General features: G+C 53.1%; 1 protein-coding gene and 1 long non-coding RNA gene across 5 annotated transcripts in view; one reads left to right on the top strand and one right to left on the bottom strand.

Moving 5' to 3' along the window:
• SLC44A2 (solute carrier family 44 member 2) overlaps positions 1–3494 on the top strand; it is a 29586-nt gene extending 26092 nt beyond the window's left edge. For 3 of the 4 annotated variants that reach the window (XM_040629339.1, XM_040629340.1, XM_040629338.1), the window contains exons 21-22: positions 1914–1998; positions 2444–2834. In XM_040629339.1, coding sequence (XP_040485273.1) covers positions 1914–1998; positions 2444–2565 — 207 coding nt within the window. In that variant the 3' untranslated portion in view covers positions 2566–2834. The other variant, XM_040629341.1, reaches the window with a different exon arrangement.
• Positions 3495–5306: 1812 nt separating this feature from the next.
• LOC103678687 lies at positions 5307–13419 on the bottom strand. The gene is made up of 2 exons (XR_572738.2): positions 12220–13419; positions 5307–5804 (listed from the first exon to the last, which is right to left on the bottom strand). It is a non-coding gene; the product is annotated as an uncharacterized LOC103678687 (long non-coding RNA).
• Between the last annotated feature and the right edge of the window lie 127 nt (positions 13420–13546).

Genomic DNA, 13546 nt, shown 5'->3' with positions numbered 1-13546 from the left:
GGGGTGTCCCTACCGGGGAGTCTCCCCTCACCTCTGCATCCCTCCTTTCTCTCTTAGCTGCCGAGAACAAGTTTGCCAAGTTCCTCATGACCTGTCTCAAATGCTGCTTCTGGTGCCTGGAGAAGTTCATCAGATTCCTCAACAGGAATGCCTACATCATGGTGAGGAGGCCTGGGACCCAGAACCAGCCCACCATCTCCTGCTGGGTACGAGGAACCGTCATTCCCAGCCAGTGGGCCTGACCCCCCCTTCCTCCCTCCAGATTGCCATCTACGGCACCAACTTCTGCACCTCAGCCAGGAATGCCTTCTTCCTGCTCATGAGAAACATCATCAGGTCAGGGAAAGCACGGCCCTCGGGCTGCCTCCCTCCTCCCCCAGTCCCTGAGCCCGTCTTCATGCCTGCTCCTCACTGTCCCCTGCAGAGTGGCCGTCCTAGACAAAGTTACCGACTTCCTTTTCCTGTTGGGCAAGCTTCTGATCGTGGGTAGCGTGGGTGAGTGCCGCTGGCCAGCCCGTGGGGCTGTGGGAGCCACTGGGGTGACTTGTGAAGTGCTGTTGGGCCCCCACATCTTCTTCGTGACGGGTGCCATGTTCTCTGAGGTCTTATTGGGGGGGGCACTTCCTTTAGCCAGAACCCTCATCCATCTTGGTTTCCTCCTTCTCCTTAGGGATCCTGGCTTTCTTTTTCTTCACCCACCGGATCAGGATTGTGCAGGACACAGCACCACCCCTCAATTATTACTGGGTCCCTATACTGGTATGGACCTTTGGGGATGGGGTGGGGGTCCAGGGAGAAGGAGGTACTGGGGTCTCCTGGTCTCTTTTTACTAGACAGATGTGGATGGAGGTCAGAGGTGGGGGATTGATGATTTATTCAGTTAGCAAACATGTAGTAAGCATTTACTGTGTAGCAGGCCCCCGGGGGGGTTGGGGCGGTAGAGGAAGGGCTTCCCTCCAGAGGACCTTACCTTTCAGAGGCAAATAGATCTCGAATAATGATGCAGATGGATGTGTGATTACAAACTGATCCCTGATCTGTGCCACAGGGGAGCGTTACAGGGAACCGTCAGAACCTGTGGGGGAGGATTTGGGCAGGCCTGGAAGGCCAGGTGTCTTCACTGTGGAAGTGATGTCGGATCTAAAATCTGAAGGAGATACAGGGAACCTCCAGGCACAGGGATCAACAAATACGGAGGCCCTGAGGTGGGCCTATGCCAGGAATAGTGAGGAGATGGGTGGCGGGGCCGGGGGGGAGCTGGGGATAAGGGCAGGGACGGAGGTGGTGGGGCCGTGAAGGGGTAATGTCATCACTCTGAGAGCAGTGCAGGCCTTGGAGCCCAATGACCTAGATTTTTATCTGAGTTCTCTATTTGCTCTCTCTGAGATGAGTCAGTTTGGGCAAGTTATTTAATCTCTCTATGGTCCACTTGCTTCAATCATAAATGTTTATCAGATATCTGCCAAGGCCCTGTGAGTCTCCGATTGTTGGGGGTGTGGCCATAAGTGGGACAGATACAGTCTAGTGGGGATGAGGGCATTATGCCTTAATTCCCTAAACATGCATAAAATGGCAGCCAGACGAAGGTTTCAGAGGACAGGCATGCAGGGCTAGGAGAGCGTAAAACTGGTCTAGATGTCAGAAACAGCTTCTTGGAGGAGGTGGTATCTCAGGACTTGATGTCTGAACTGAAAGCAGAAGTATAAGAGGACACAAACTAGACTTAAGTCAGGACAACAGCATGTGCAAAGGCCCTGGGGTTGAAGAAAACAAGGAGTGAATGGTAGGATTTAGGATGTTATTTTAGGAGGGCTTATCAGCAGGGGAATGACAGGATCCGAGCCTGGGAGGGTGTGGTGAGTGGGAGTTGCTGTAAGAGCTGGGATGGAAACAGCTTGGGTCCCCTTGCCTAGACGGTGATCGTCGGCTCCTACCTGATTGCCCATGGCTTCTTCAGTGTCTACGGCATGTGTGTGGACACGTTGTTCCTCTGCTTCTGTGAGTGACCCCTCAACCCAACCCTTGCCGGGCTCTGACTGCCTTCTCCCCTCTGGGCATAACATCTGATGGGGCTATGTATTCAGCGGCCAGGTGCCCCCAGCTTCCCTGGGGACTGGCTGTTCTGCGTCAGAGGGCCCTGGCATGCTGTCTCGGCCTCCTCCCTACGCTTGGAGCTGCTCCATCCTGTTGTCCCCTGGTCCAGGCTGCAGCTAGAAGGCTGTGCCCCTGGGCCCTCGGCTTTGGAGTCTCTGGCTTTGTTGGGGGGGGGGATCTGTGGCTGCTACTAACTCTGGTCTCTCCATCTGTCTTTTTGTTTTTTGTTTTTTTCTTTTCTCTTCCTCTACTCCATGCCTGCTGGCTTCCCTGTTCTTCCCTGCCTCCCTCTTTCCCTCCCTTCCTGACCACCCCATTTTCCCCCTGCCGGTTCCTGGGGGGAGCCCAGGTGAGGACCTGGAAAGGAATGACGGCTCTCAGGAGCGACCCTACTTCATGTCGCCCGAGCTGAGAGACATCCTGTTGAAGGGGAGTGCGGAGGAGGGGAAGCGGGCAGAAGTCGAGGAGTAGAGAGGGAGGGAGGCGTGGGGGCCAGGCAGGCCTCCTCGTTTCCTCCCTGTAGACCGGGGGTGCATGCGGGCCTGGGGCTACCCTGCCTGGGAGTGTGGGGAGTGTGTGCGTGTCCCGTTCCGAGCCCACCACAGCCTGCCCCTCTCTGGTCCCAGTGTGTCTTGCTTCCTAACCCTCTGAGGCTTCTCTGTGGCCCTCGTCCTCCTGCCCTGTCCCCAGAGGCCCCTGCCCATGGGCTCCCCTCATGCCACCGTCTCTGGGGCCTCTCTCCGCAGTGGAGGACCTGGAGAGGAATGATGGCTCAGCCGAGAGGCCTTACTTCATGTCTCCCAACCTCAAGAGGCTCTTGAACAAGACCAACAAGAAGCTGGCCGAGTCCTAAAGGCCCCCGCTCTCCCCCCACCTCTCCAAAAGTCTCACACTGGGTGCTTGGCAGCTGGGTCAGAACCCCTGGCCCCCTGGGCTCACCTGAAGTCCTATCACTGCCGCCTCCCCTCCACCCCCCAACCATCCAGTTACCACTGGATTCCAGGGACCTGGAGGATTTGGGGCCTCTCCTCCCTATGCCAGGGGGCAGTTGGGAGTTTTCATGGCGGCGCCCCAAGACTGCACAGGCCACTCCAGCCCTCACTGGCCCGGATGGAGAGAAGTCCGGTGAGGTATCTTGATGGCTGGCATGCAGGGGGGGCCCGACCTCTGTGGGCCGCCTCGTGCTTCCTGTTCCCCTCTTGCGATGGGGCAGCGTTTGTGTCTGCGAGAGTGATGGCTAAAGTGAGCTCCGGCTCCTGAGGCCCCCCGTTCACTCGTGTCTGCTCTGGCCGGGACCCAGCCCCTTCTCCACGCCTGAACAGCTGCCTCGCAGGCTGCCACACGCGTTTCTTTCTTATTTTTTTTTAACCTGGACATGCATTAAAGGGTCTGTTAGCTTTTTTCTGTCTGTCTCCACGGCTGAGATGGGGCCAAGCTGAGGAGTGCCTTCTGTCGTCCCCTCCCTGCCCAGCGTGGCTGGGGTGGGAGTGGTGTGACCAGGTGGGGGTGGCTGCTGGCATGGGAGGCCACAGCAGGGGTGTCATGGAAGGAGAGGGAGTGGGTCTGTCGGGGGAGGGCCGCTGAGAGCACCGGTGTGGACAGACCAGAGCAGGAGGGAGGAGTCCGCTAATAGCTGCTTAATGGAAACCTGCTGGCCTGCTGGAGGAGTTGGGCCCAGTTTCCCCCTTCTTCTGCCAGTTACTGACACAGCTCTCTTTGTAAGAGACAAAGCAGCTGAATCCACGCAAGCGACAATGTCAGGGAAGGGGTGGGGGCAGATGCTGTGGGCGGACCAGGCCATCCTGCCCCCTCACCTCACCTTGAGGATCCTTTTGCCAAATTTGTTAAACTCTGGGGACCTGGTTTCCAGCACCACGGCAGCATCCGAGAGAGGGAGAAACCCAGCCTGGGGTCCCAGTCTCCCATGCCTGCCCGCCAGCCCTCAGGCCCCCTGTTCTGTCTGCACACTCTTGCGTGTTAACTGCATTCCAACCACTAATAAAGTGCCTATTGTACAGAGCCCGGGCCTGGAGTGTTTGTGGAGGGAGTAGGAAGCTGGTAGGAGGAACCCCAGCTTTGACTGCCCTGGGATTGAGTCTCTGAGCTGGGGTGAGTCTCCCGGAGGAAGGAGGGAGGGCAGGAAGCCCCCTGTCTGCCAGCCCCATCTCTGCCTGAATCCCACCATGCAGGCAGCTCGGGTTTCTCCTGAACAAATGCCCCTTATTAGGTTCTGATCCCTAGGCTCCAGGAGGCGGCGACGGCCTGTCCCCCTCCTGCCCACCTCCTCAGTACCGCGGCCTAGACACATGCCCCCAGGCCTGCTTTGTCCCCAGGCCCCAGCACCTGAGGCACCTGCAGTCTGGTCCAGCCTCTTTGAACCTGCAAAGCTGCCAAGATCTGAGCCCTGCCCTGCTGCCTGGGGGCTCGCTGCTGCCCCCTATCTGTCACTGTCAGATAGCTGGGCCACTCCCTTTCTCTGTACCCCCACCGTCGGAATTTTTTCTTAAATAGCCACCGTTTCTTGAGTACTTCCTATCTGCATACCATATATATGACTTTTATTACTCTCCTCGATAATTAATTGAGGCCGGGAGGCTGGGTTACATTTCTAAAGGTTGCCCAGTGGCAAAGTGGCTTAGAAGGCATTTGAACCCTGGTGTCCTTGACCCCAAGCCCTATCCTGTACTGACCCCAGAAAGTGTCACCTCGATTCTCTGGATTGTCTGAGTTTGTTCTTTTCCTTATCCTCAGTTCCTGTTAGCCCACCTCCAAAATACCTCCCAAACCTACTCACCTCCCCCCATATCTGTGCCAGCCCCCATTATCATTCACCTGAACCAACGCTGTCCCTTGCCTAGGTCCCTGGCTCCTGCGATCACCTCCCCTTCATGGTTTCCCACACAGGTGCAAAAGGGTGCTTGAGAACACTCTAGTGAGTTCACACCCCTTCTCTGCCCAAGAACCATTCATGGCTCCCACCTTATTCAGCGTTAACAGCCAAAGTCTTCACTGCAGCCCATGAGGCCCTGCCCCATCTGCCTCATCGGCTCCCCCTTATGGACGCGGCCAGCCACCCTGGTGGCAGGACTTGTGCCTGAAATGCTCCCCACCTGGCTCTTGTGTGTGGCTGGCTCCTCACCCTTTGGCTTTCAGCTCAGGGATGACCTCCTCCAGGAAGCCTTCTGCACTCATCAAAGGTTGGCCTCTCTTGTGACCACACACCACCCTCTTTATTTTTTTTTTTCAGGGCATGTGTCACAATCTGCAAGTATTTATTTCTATTTTCACTTCATAATTCTTAGCCTCCCCACCCAGCATGTCAGCTCAAAGGGGATACAGATCTGGCCTCTCTTTTTACCACCTTATCCCAGAGCAGGGCAGAGTGCGTGGTACAGAGCAGGCACTCCGTATACAGGCACAGAACAGCTGAACGACCGTAGAGGGCTTAGCACAGGGTCCGGCCTGGGCGCAGTGCAGTGTGAACCCCTGGTACTAGTATATTAGTATACGCCAGCATTTAAGTTCCCAGTCTTTCATGCGCACCCAAAACTCTCTGGCTGCTGTGTGCAGAGACGGTACCACACAAAAGTAGAAGCAGGAAGACCAACGAGGAGGTTACTGCAGGGGCGCCTGGCTGGCTGAGTCAGTAGAGCCTGGGACGCTTGGTTTCAGGGTCATGAGTCCGAGCCCCACGTCGGGTGAGGAGCCTACTTTAAAAAAAGAAAAAAAATTTTTTAAAAGGTTGTGGGGCACCTGGGTGGCTCAGTTAGGCATTTGCCTTCGACTCAGGTCATGGTCTCGGGGTCCTGGGATCAAGCCCCATGTTGCCTCCCTGCTTAGTGGGGAGTTTGCTTCTCCCTCTCCCTCTGCCCCTCCCCCCTGCTTATGCGCGCTCACGTATGCGCTAATGAATAAATGGAATCTTTAAAAAAATTTAAATTACAAAAAAGGAGACTGTGCGAATCTGGGCACATAGCGCTGGCAGACTGGACGCAGGTGGTCTCGGTGAAGATGATGAAAAGCATTCAGACTTTGCATGTATTCTGAAGGTGGAGCTCACCGGATTGTTTGCACGTGCAAGAGAGAGGACTCAAAGCAGCAGGAGGAAACCGGGCTGAGGGGGGCAAGCTCAGGCAGAGTCCTACGGAGAGCACCTGTTGCCTGAGTCCGCAGGGAGCTCGGGAGGGTAAGTGACATCTTAGAGCTGGTCTGAAGGGTAGGTCACGGACTAAAGGTGGCCCAGGAGCTGACGATCACAGGCACATCTGATTCTCCTGGGTGTGGAGGCAGAGTGTCCGGTGTGATCCAGTCTGATCCTCATGAGGGTGTTGGCAATGTGGTCCTGAGCCCAGGGTCAGTCTCTGAGGAAGAGCTGGTGGGCAGGCAGTTGTGGCAAAGCCCGCAAAGCCCGGGCAGAGAGACCACACAGCAGAGCGTAAGGGATCCGGGCAGGTCGGTGTATTTTGGACTTGCTTTATACACACTCTCCAAGGGAAGCGGTCACATAGATGGTTGGATGTGTCGGGACTTCACAGGAGAATTCTAGGCTGGAGGCATTTAATCGGGAGTGTCAGTGTTTTGATGGTCTTTGAGGTAGTGGGGCTGGCTGAGATCACCTGGGGAGTTAAGCGTCCAGAGAGGCGAGGTCTGAGTTGCGGAGAGAAGGAAAAAAAGCAGACTCGGGGGAGAGCCAGAGAGTGGTGGCGTCTGGAGCTGAGTGGAAGCAGGAAGTGTGGGCACAAGTGCTCCTGGCTTTACTGTGGGAGCGAATGAATGGAGCGACTATTTTCTAGTGCATTAAGAAAGAAGGATGTCCGCGGAGGGCAGAGCATGTGGAGATGTTGGAAGCCAGCAAGGTGTGAAAAATTGGGACAACACTGCATGAATGAACAATGTCAGGACTGTGGGGTTTTTTTCCTCCCCCAAATTCACCAAGGGGGGAGGTGCAGCCAGAAGGTGAATTTAGTTTGTTTGGGGTTGACAAAGAGGGGCAGGGGCTTGAGGATATGTGCAAGGGGAGATGCAGGAGGGATGCCAGCTTTCCACTGTCCAAAACCCGCCCGTAGCTTTCAAAGCCTAAGTTTCCACGCGGGTCTCTGGGGCCCTGCAGGACCTATCCACCCTTTCTTGGATGGTCCTCCCTCCCGCCTCCCACCCTGGCCCCCTTTCCAGCCCCTCAGGCCTCTTTGCTGCTCCTGCCACAAGCACGGTCAACCTCTGGGAATTTGTACTGGCTGTTCTCACCTGGAATGCTCCTCTCCCAGCAATCTGCTTGGCCTCAGTCCCTGGCTCCTGGTAAGGACTTTTCTGTGCACTGCCCGGCTCAAAACTGCACCTGCCCCAGCCCCGCATCACCGCGTGCTTTTTTCATCCATTGCACTTGCCACTGCTTTGCTTATTGTCTATCACCTGCCTCCCCAGCTAGCTCAGCTCCATGACGGCAGGGCCATGGGATGGTTTGTTCACTGCATCCCCAGCAGCAGCTCCGGGCCGAACGGCGCTATATGCAAACAAGCTCTTTTCTGCTTGGGTTGGCCAGCGTTCATTTCGGTGGTTTGCAACTCTGAGAGGTACCAATCCAGAATACTTTAAGTGGTGTGGCCAGGCCAAGGGGCGGGAGCCCACTGCCCTATTGGAAGGGAGGCCCGCAGGCACAGGTGTGGGGGCCAGTTACCAGCTGGCGGAAAACAAAGTGGCTTGGGCAACTAACAGACACAAAGAGGTCTTCCAATTCTCTAAAATTCTAGCACAGGTAAAGCTAATCCTGGTGATGTAATAGGGCCAGGGATTGGCTAGGGACAGCAGGGAGATTCCTAGGGGCAGTGCCAATGTTCCTTATCTTGATTCGGGTGGTGCTTACACAGATGTATACGTAAACATTTACTAAGATGTACACTTAAATGATTGTATTATACCTTCACTGGAAAACAAAAAAGTGGCTTAAGGGAAATGGGGAGTTCCTCTTTGTCTCCTGTCCATGAGGTTGGACTGACTTGGGCACAGCTGGGGCCAGGTGTGGTGGGTGACCCACTCATGCATTTACTCGTGGTATCGAGTGCTCCAAGCCAGGGTAAACGAGAACCACGTCCTCTGGTCTCAGAGTTTACTCTCTGGCAAGGGAGACAGATAATAACTAAATAAGTAACAAGTGATGATACACACTTCAAAGAAAAATAAAGCAGGATAATCTGACAGTGCTGTTTGAGAAATGGTGGTTAGGGCAGCTGGAGCAGAGAGTTCAGAGAAGGGAGGGAGGGAGCTCTGAATACCTGAGGGAAGAGAGTATTTCAGGTAGAGGGTATGGCCAGTACAAAGGCCCTGAGGTGACAGGATGCTTGAATGAACAGAGGAAGGTGTGAAAGGACACACCAAACTGTATATCCCAGGCTCACACCCTCACAGTCCAGCTGCCCGGGCAGAAAGACCTCTTTCTCAGATGACCGGAGGCAAGTCCCAGAGCGGCCTATTCTTCGGCCAGTTCTGGTGAAACCCGTCTCTGCACCGGTCATTGGACCAGGAAAGAAGTGGGGTTCTGATCAGCCAGATCCAAGGCAGAGGCTGGTGGTGGGAACACAGTGGGGGAGAAGTGGTTCCCCAAGGGAAACCCTGGTTCTCAGAACAAAGGGGGAATGGAGACCCAGCAGGCCAAAGCTACAGGTAGCCAGCTGCTCTGTGGGATGAGAGCAAGAACAAGAGCAAAAACTAGAACAGCAGGAACTTCAGGATGGCCAAGAGGGCCCTGGCAGGTGAAGATGATGACCTCCAGGTGGTTGGGGTCCTACGTATACTTGGCCCACACGTTGGCATCGCTGTGTGGCATGCCAATTATTTCTCCCCATGCCTCAACGTCCTGGAGCTCAAATTGATGTGGCCCTGACATGGCTCCACTTTCACTCCATCTTGTTCTTTTAATGTAAAACATTGCTGGGGTGCCTGGGTGGCTCAGTTGGTTGAGTGTCCGACTCTTGGTTTTGGCTCAGATCATGATCTTGGGGTCATGAGATCGAGCCCCACACTGGGCTCTGCGCTTTGCGTGGGAAGTCTGCTTGGGATTCTCTCTCTTTCCCTCTCTGCCCACACCCCCTGCTCACACATGCATGTGCATGCTCTCTCTCACAAAAGAAATACATTTATGTATAAAATTAAATTTATTTTGAGAGGGACGCTTGAATGGCTTAGTCGGTTGGGCATCTGCCTTCGGCTTGGGTCATGATCCCCGGGTCCTGGGATCGAGTCCCGCATCAGGCTCCTGGCTCTGCAGGGAGCCTGCTTCTCCCTCTGCCTGCTGCTCCCCCTCCTTGTGCGCTCTCTCTGATAAACAAAATCTTTAAAAAAGTTTTTTAAAAATTTGAGAGACGGCACTAGCATGAACGGGGGTGGGGAGCAGAGGGACAGGGAGAAGCAGACTCCCCGCTAAGCAAGGAATCCCAGGACCCCGAGATCAAGACCCAAGCCGAAGGCAGACACTTAACCGTCTGAGCCACCCAGGCGCCCCATAAATAAAATCTTTAAAAAATTTATATATTGCTGTAAAATACACATAAAAATTACCGCCCAAACCATTTTTAAGCGTACAGCTCAGTGACATTAAGTACATTCATGCTTTTGTGCAACCATAACCGCCCTCCACATCCAGAACATTTTGTTCTTCCCAAATGAAAACTCTGTCCCCATTAAACAAACTCGCCCTCCCACAGGCACCCACCATTCTACTTCCTGCCTCTATGAATCTAACTCTTCCAGAGACCTCGTTATGAGTGGAGTCATACGGTACGTAGCCTCTTGTGTCTGGCTACTTTCACTCAACGTAACATCCTCTGGGCTCATCCATGTTGTAGCCTATGTCAGAATTTCCTTCTCTTTTAAGGCTGAATAATTCCCTTGTCTGCATACCTCATAATTTATGCATTCCTCCACTGACAGACACTTGGGTTATTCCTATCTTGTGGCTACTGTGAATCGTGCTGCTATGAACAAGGGTGTGCAAATATCTTGAGTCCCTGCTTTCATTTCTGGTGGGCATATACTCAGAAGCGGAATAGCTGGATGTTAATTGTGCTTAATCTGGGGAGAAAACACCATGTTGTTTTCTTGCTCCCATCTTTTAGCTGAGCTTTCTTCTTGGTTGGTTTCATTCTGTCAAGTTCTTTCACCAAGATCTACTCCCTCCCCCCCCCCCCATATTTCCCTGGCTTCAAGATTAGAACAAGGGCTTCTCTTGCCCCAGAGTCCCTGGCCTGGGGCTCACTGGCTCTGACTGGCCGGATTTGGGTCCTTTACTCATAAACCAATCACTGTGGCCAAGCCATGGGCCTAGTTTTAGAGTATGACAGCAGGAACTCCATCAACTAAACTCCAGATTGAGCAAGAGGGGAAGTTCCCCAAAGCAGCGTGGTCCACCCATGTCCTCTCCACTGAAAGGGGAGGAAGGCAACAGGCATGGGTCAAAAAGGATTCAGAAGGAAAAGCTCCTCAGTGTGACTGGGGGTGGGGGCTGAAGTGCGAAAAATCTCTGAAGAGGAGGAAGGCAAGCAATGGAGAGCATGTTCATAACACTGAAGTCCCTGATGAAGACAGAACCTGGCTAGACAGAGGGAATGCAAAAGGAGGGGACAGACCTTACTCTTCAACTGTTGAGGGAGAGGCTGCAATGGCAAGAGGGGTTGCATAGCCAGATGACAGGGCATGTCAGGGCAGGGAAGTCAGAGAATGGTTGTGCATACAGAGCTTGTTAACCATGTAGTGGTGGAAACGCAAGGGCAGTAGTGGAAGGCTCAGTCAGGGTGGAAATGAACGGACAAGAGAGGGCAGGTGGCACCCTGGGGCTTCAATCTCGCATGGTGACCAAGGAGAGAACACAGACAAGAAGCAGGATGCACATAGCTTGTCAGAAGATTGGGCTGAAAACCTCTTATCCTGCGACTCCTGGTGGGGCTGGGATGGCTCCAACAGAACACACTTTTTTTTTTTTAACTTATTTGAGTGAGAGAGAGAGAGAGAGAGAGCGCACACACACACATGCATGTGTGAGTTGGGGGACGCACAGAGGGAGGGAATTTTCAAGCAGACTCCCCATGGAGTGTGGAGCCTGACTCGGGGCTTGATCTCAGGACCCATGAGATCATGACCTGAGCCGAAACCAAAAGTTGGACACCTAACTGACTGCATCATCCAGGCACCCACAGAACATACTTTTTAAGGGAATGTGGTTTCCTTGACACTTTAACTGCTGCCCAGCAGCTCTTACTACAAAATACAGGTTGGACGAGACACCAGTCCAATAGGTAACAATCAGAACCAAACCAGCTTCCCCCGCACTCATTCCATGCATTCTTAGCAAACCCCTGAGATTGAAAAACACTTCAAATCTGTCCTGGGCTCCTCTAGTGAAGACTGCAGTTTGATCTAAAGACTTTGCTTATAACCATGATCCTATCTACCCCTTTCTGTGTTTGGAGCTGCCTTGACCGGGCTGCCTTGAGAGCCTCAAAAGCAAGTTCTTCAGAAATCTAATGTTTGGTCCCTCCTAAGGACCACCTATGGACTCGGGGAGTCAGAAAACTAGAAACCTTCCTTGCTCTGCCACTTGGTAGCGCTGTTAGCTTAGTCAAATCACACCCCGCTGAGCCTGTTCCTTGAAGTGTCTGTAATTGCGGGTCTCTAACTTGTCAAAGCCAGTTATCACCTTGCTTGTCATGATAACCTTAAACAATCTAAATTTACTTCAACCAATTTTACTTGAATACACGGGTCGTTAAATTTGCCAAAACTTTCTTCAGTCTCAAGTTCTATTTAGGAAAGATCTCCAAATAAAAGAAAAAAAAAAAAAAGCAAGACACAGAATGTCTACCATTTGTGTGAAAAACAGCAAAAATAAATAAATAAAAAATAAAGCTAGGCATCTCTATGAATAAAACACCGTTGCAGAGATACACACAAAACTTAACACTGGCTGCTAAGGAGGGGAAGCCCATTGACTTAGTCCTCTCACTCTCTTGAATTATTTGACATTTTGTATCAGATGAATAGATTAGCCGTTCAAAACCCTAAATAAAATGTAAATAGAAAAGAAAAGCAGTAGGTATAGTATTCACTCATTTCTGTAACCACATTTTTACATCTTACCTTTTTAATAATAGTTATCATTTTGAGGCATTTATTCCGCACACAGAATTGTGCCAAATGCTTTAAAGAAAAATCGTCACCATTTTGTAGATAAGGAAACAGAGGCTCAAGAGAAGTGGGCTGTTTTTGGTCACACCGTGGGACTCAAACCTAGAGCAGACACTGGATCTTGCATCCTTAACAACGGAGCTTACATCCCTACAGTTTTGCTAGGAAAATCCGTTACTATGCCGTTAAGTCTTGAACGACTGACTTCTCACTTTCAGGAAGGAAACCTTTTCAATAATTCCTTGTTTCGAGTCTCGGCAGTTTCAGAACAACAGCCTCGCACACGACAACATGCCTAGTAACAACGCCTGTCTAGCGCCAGCTTGATTCCGACACTGGAGGGGAGCGGGGCTTTAGGCACAGACTGTATGTACATCGGGGATCTCACGAAACGCCGGGAGGATGCAACAACAATGGGCTTGAAAAGAGAAGGCGCTCGGTCCCCGGTGTCTTTACTTAACAACCTTGAGCTGTGGTTGGTCGAGCGTGTGACTCGCAGACCCGGCTCTACCACAAGCAGGATGTGAATCCTCCAGCTGGGGCCTCAGTTTCTCCACCTGTGAAAGGGAGACTAGAATATCCCGAGCAGCGCGGCTCTGCCCTTTGGGAGTCGGGCCCGGCAGGGCGGCCGGACGCTACGCGGAGGGGTTTGCAGGACGTCAGAACTGGAGCGCTCACCGGCGCAGGTCTCGGGACAGCAACAAGGAGATCTGTCCGGCCGTTACTGACACCCGCACCTCGGGTCTTCTTGGCTTCTAGCGAGAGATGCAGGGAGAGAGGAGGAAGCTCCGCCAGATAACCTCAGATGGAGATCAAACCTCCCCAACCAAAATCGGGGGGCTAAGAAGACACTCACGTGCCAGACTCTCGGACCCGTTTCCGCCAACGTACACATGAGCAACGGGCGTAAGATGGCAGCCGCGCAGGCGCATAGACGCGCAGCAGAGGAGACTCCGCCCCTCTACCTGCATCACGTGGTAATGCCGCTTAAAACCGCCATTGAAAAAAAAGAGCGGCGACCACATCACATGACGCAGACCTACCAATACAGCAAAGGGAAGCGCCAAAGTCCTTGTCACGTGGCCAAGGAGGCCTCTGCATTGGCCACTGTCACATGATCAAGGTCTCGATAAGAGGTAAGCGGTTCCATACCACGTGACCAGGAACGCAACGGCTGCACTCCTGCCACGTGACTGAAGCCCACCTTATCTCTTTTCTTCGCTCCCTCCCTCCCCGGCTTGGCCTGCGTCAAGCGGCTACGCGGCGGCAGGGGGCGGGG

This window comes from Ursus maritimus, unplaced genomic scaffold (genome assembly GCF_017311325.1).
Source record: "Ursus maritimus isolate PB19 unplaced genomic scaffold, ASM1731132v1 scaffold_14, whole genome shotgun sequence".
NCBI classification, from domain to species: Eukaryota; Metazoa; Chordata; class Mammalia; order Carnivora; family Ursidae; genus Ursus; species Ursus maritimus.
This window is presented reverse-complemented; position numbering and strand designations above follow the sequence as displayed.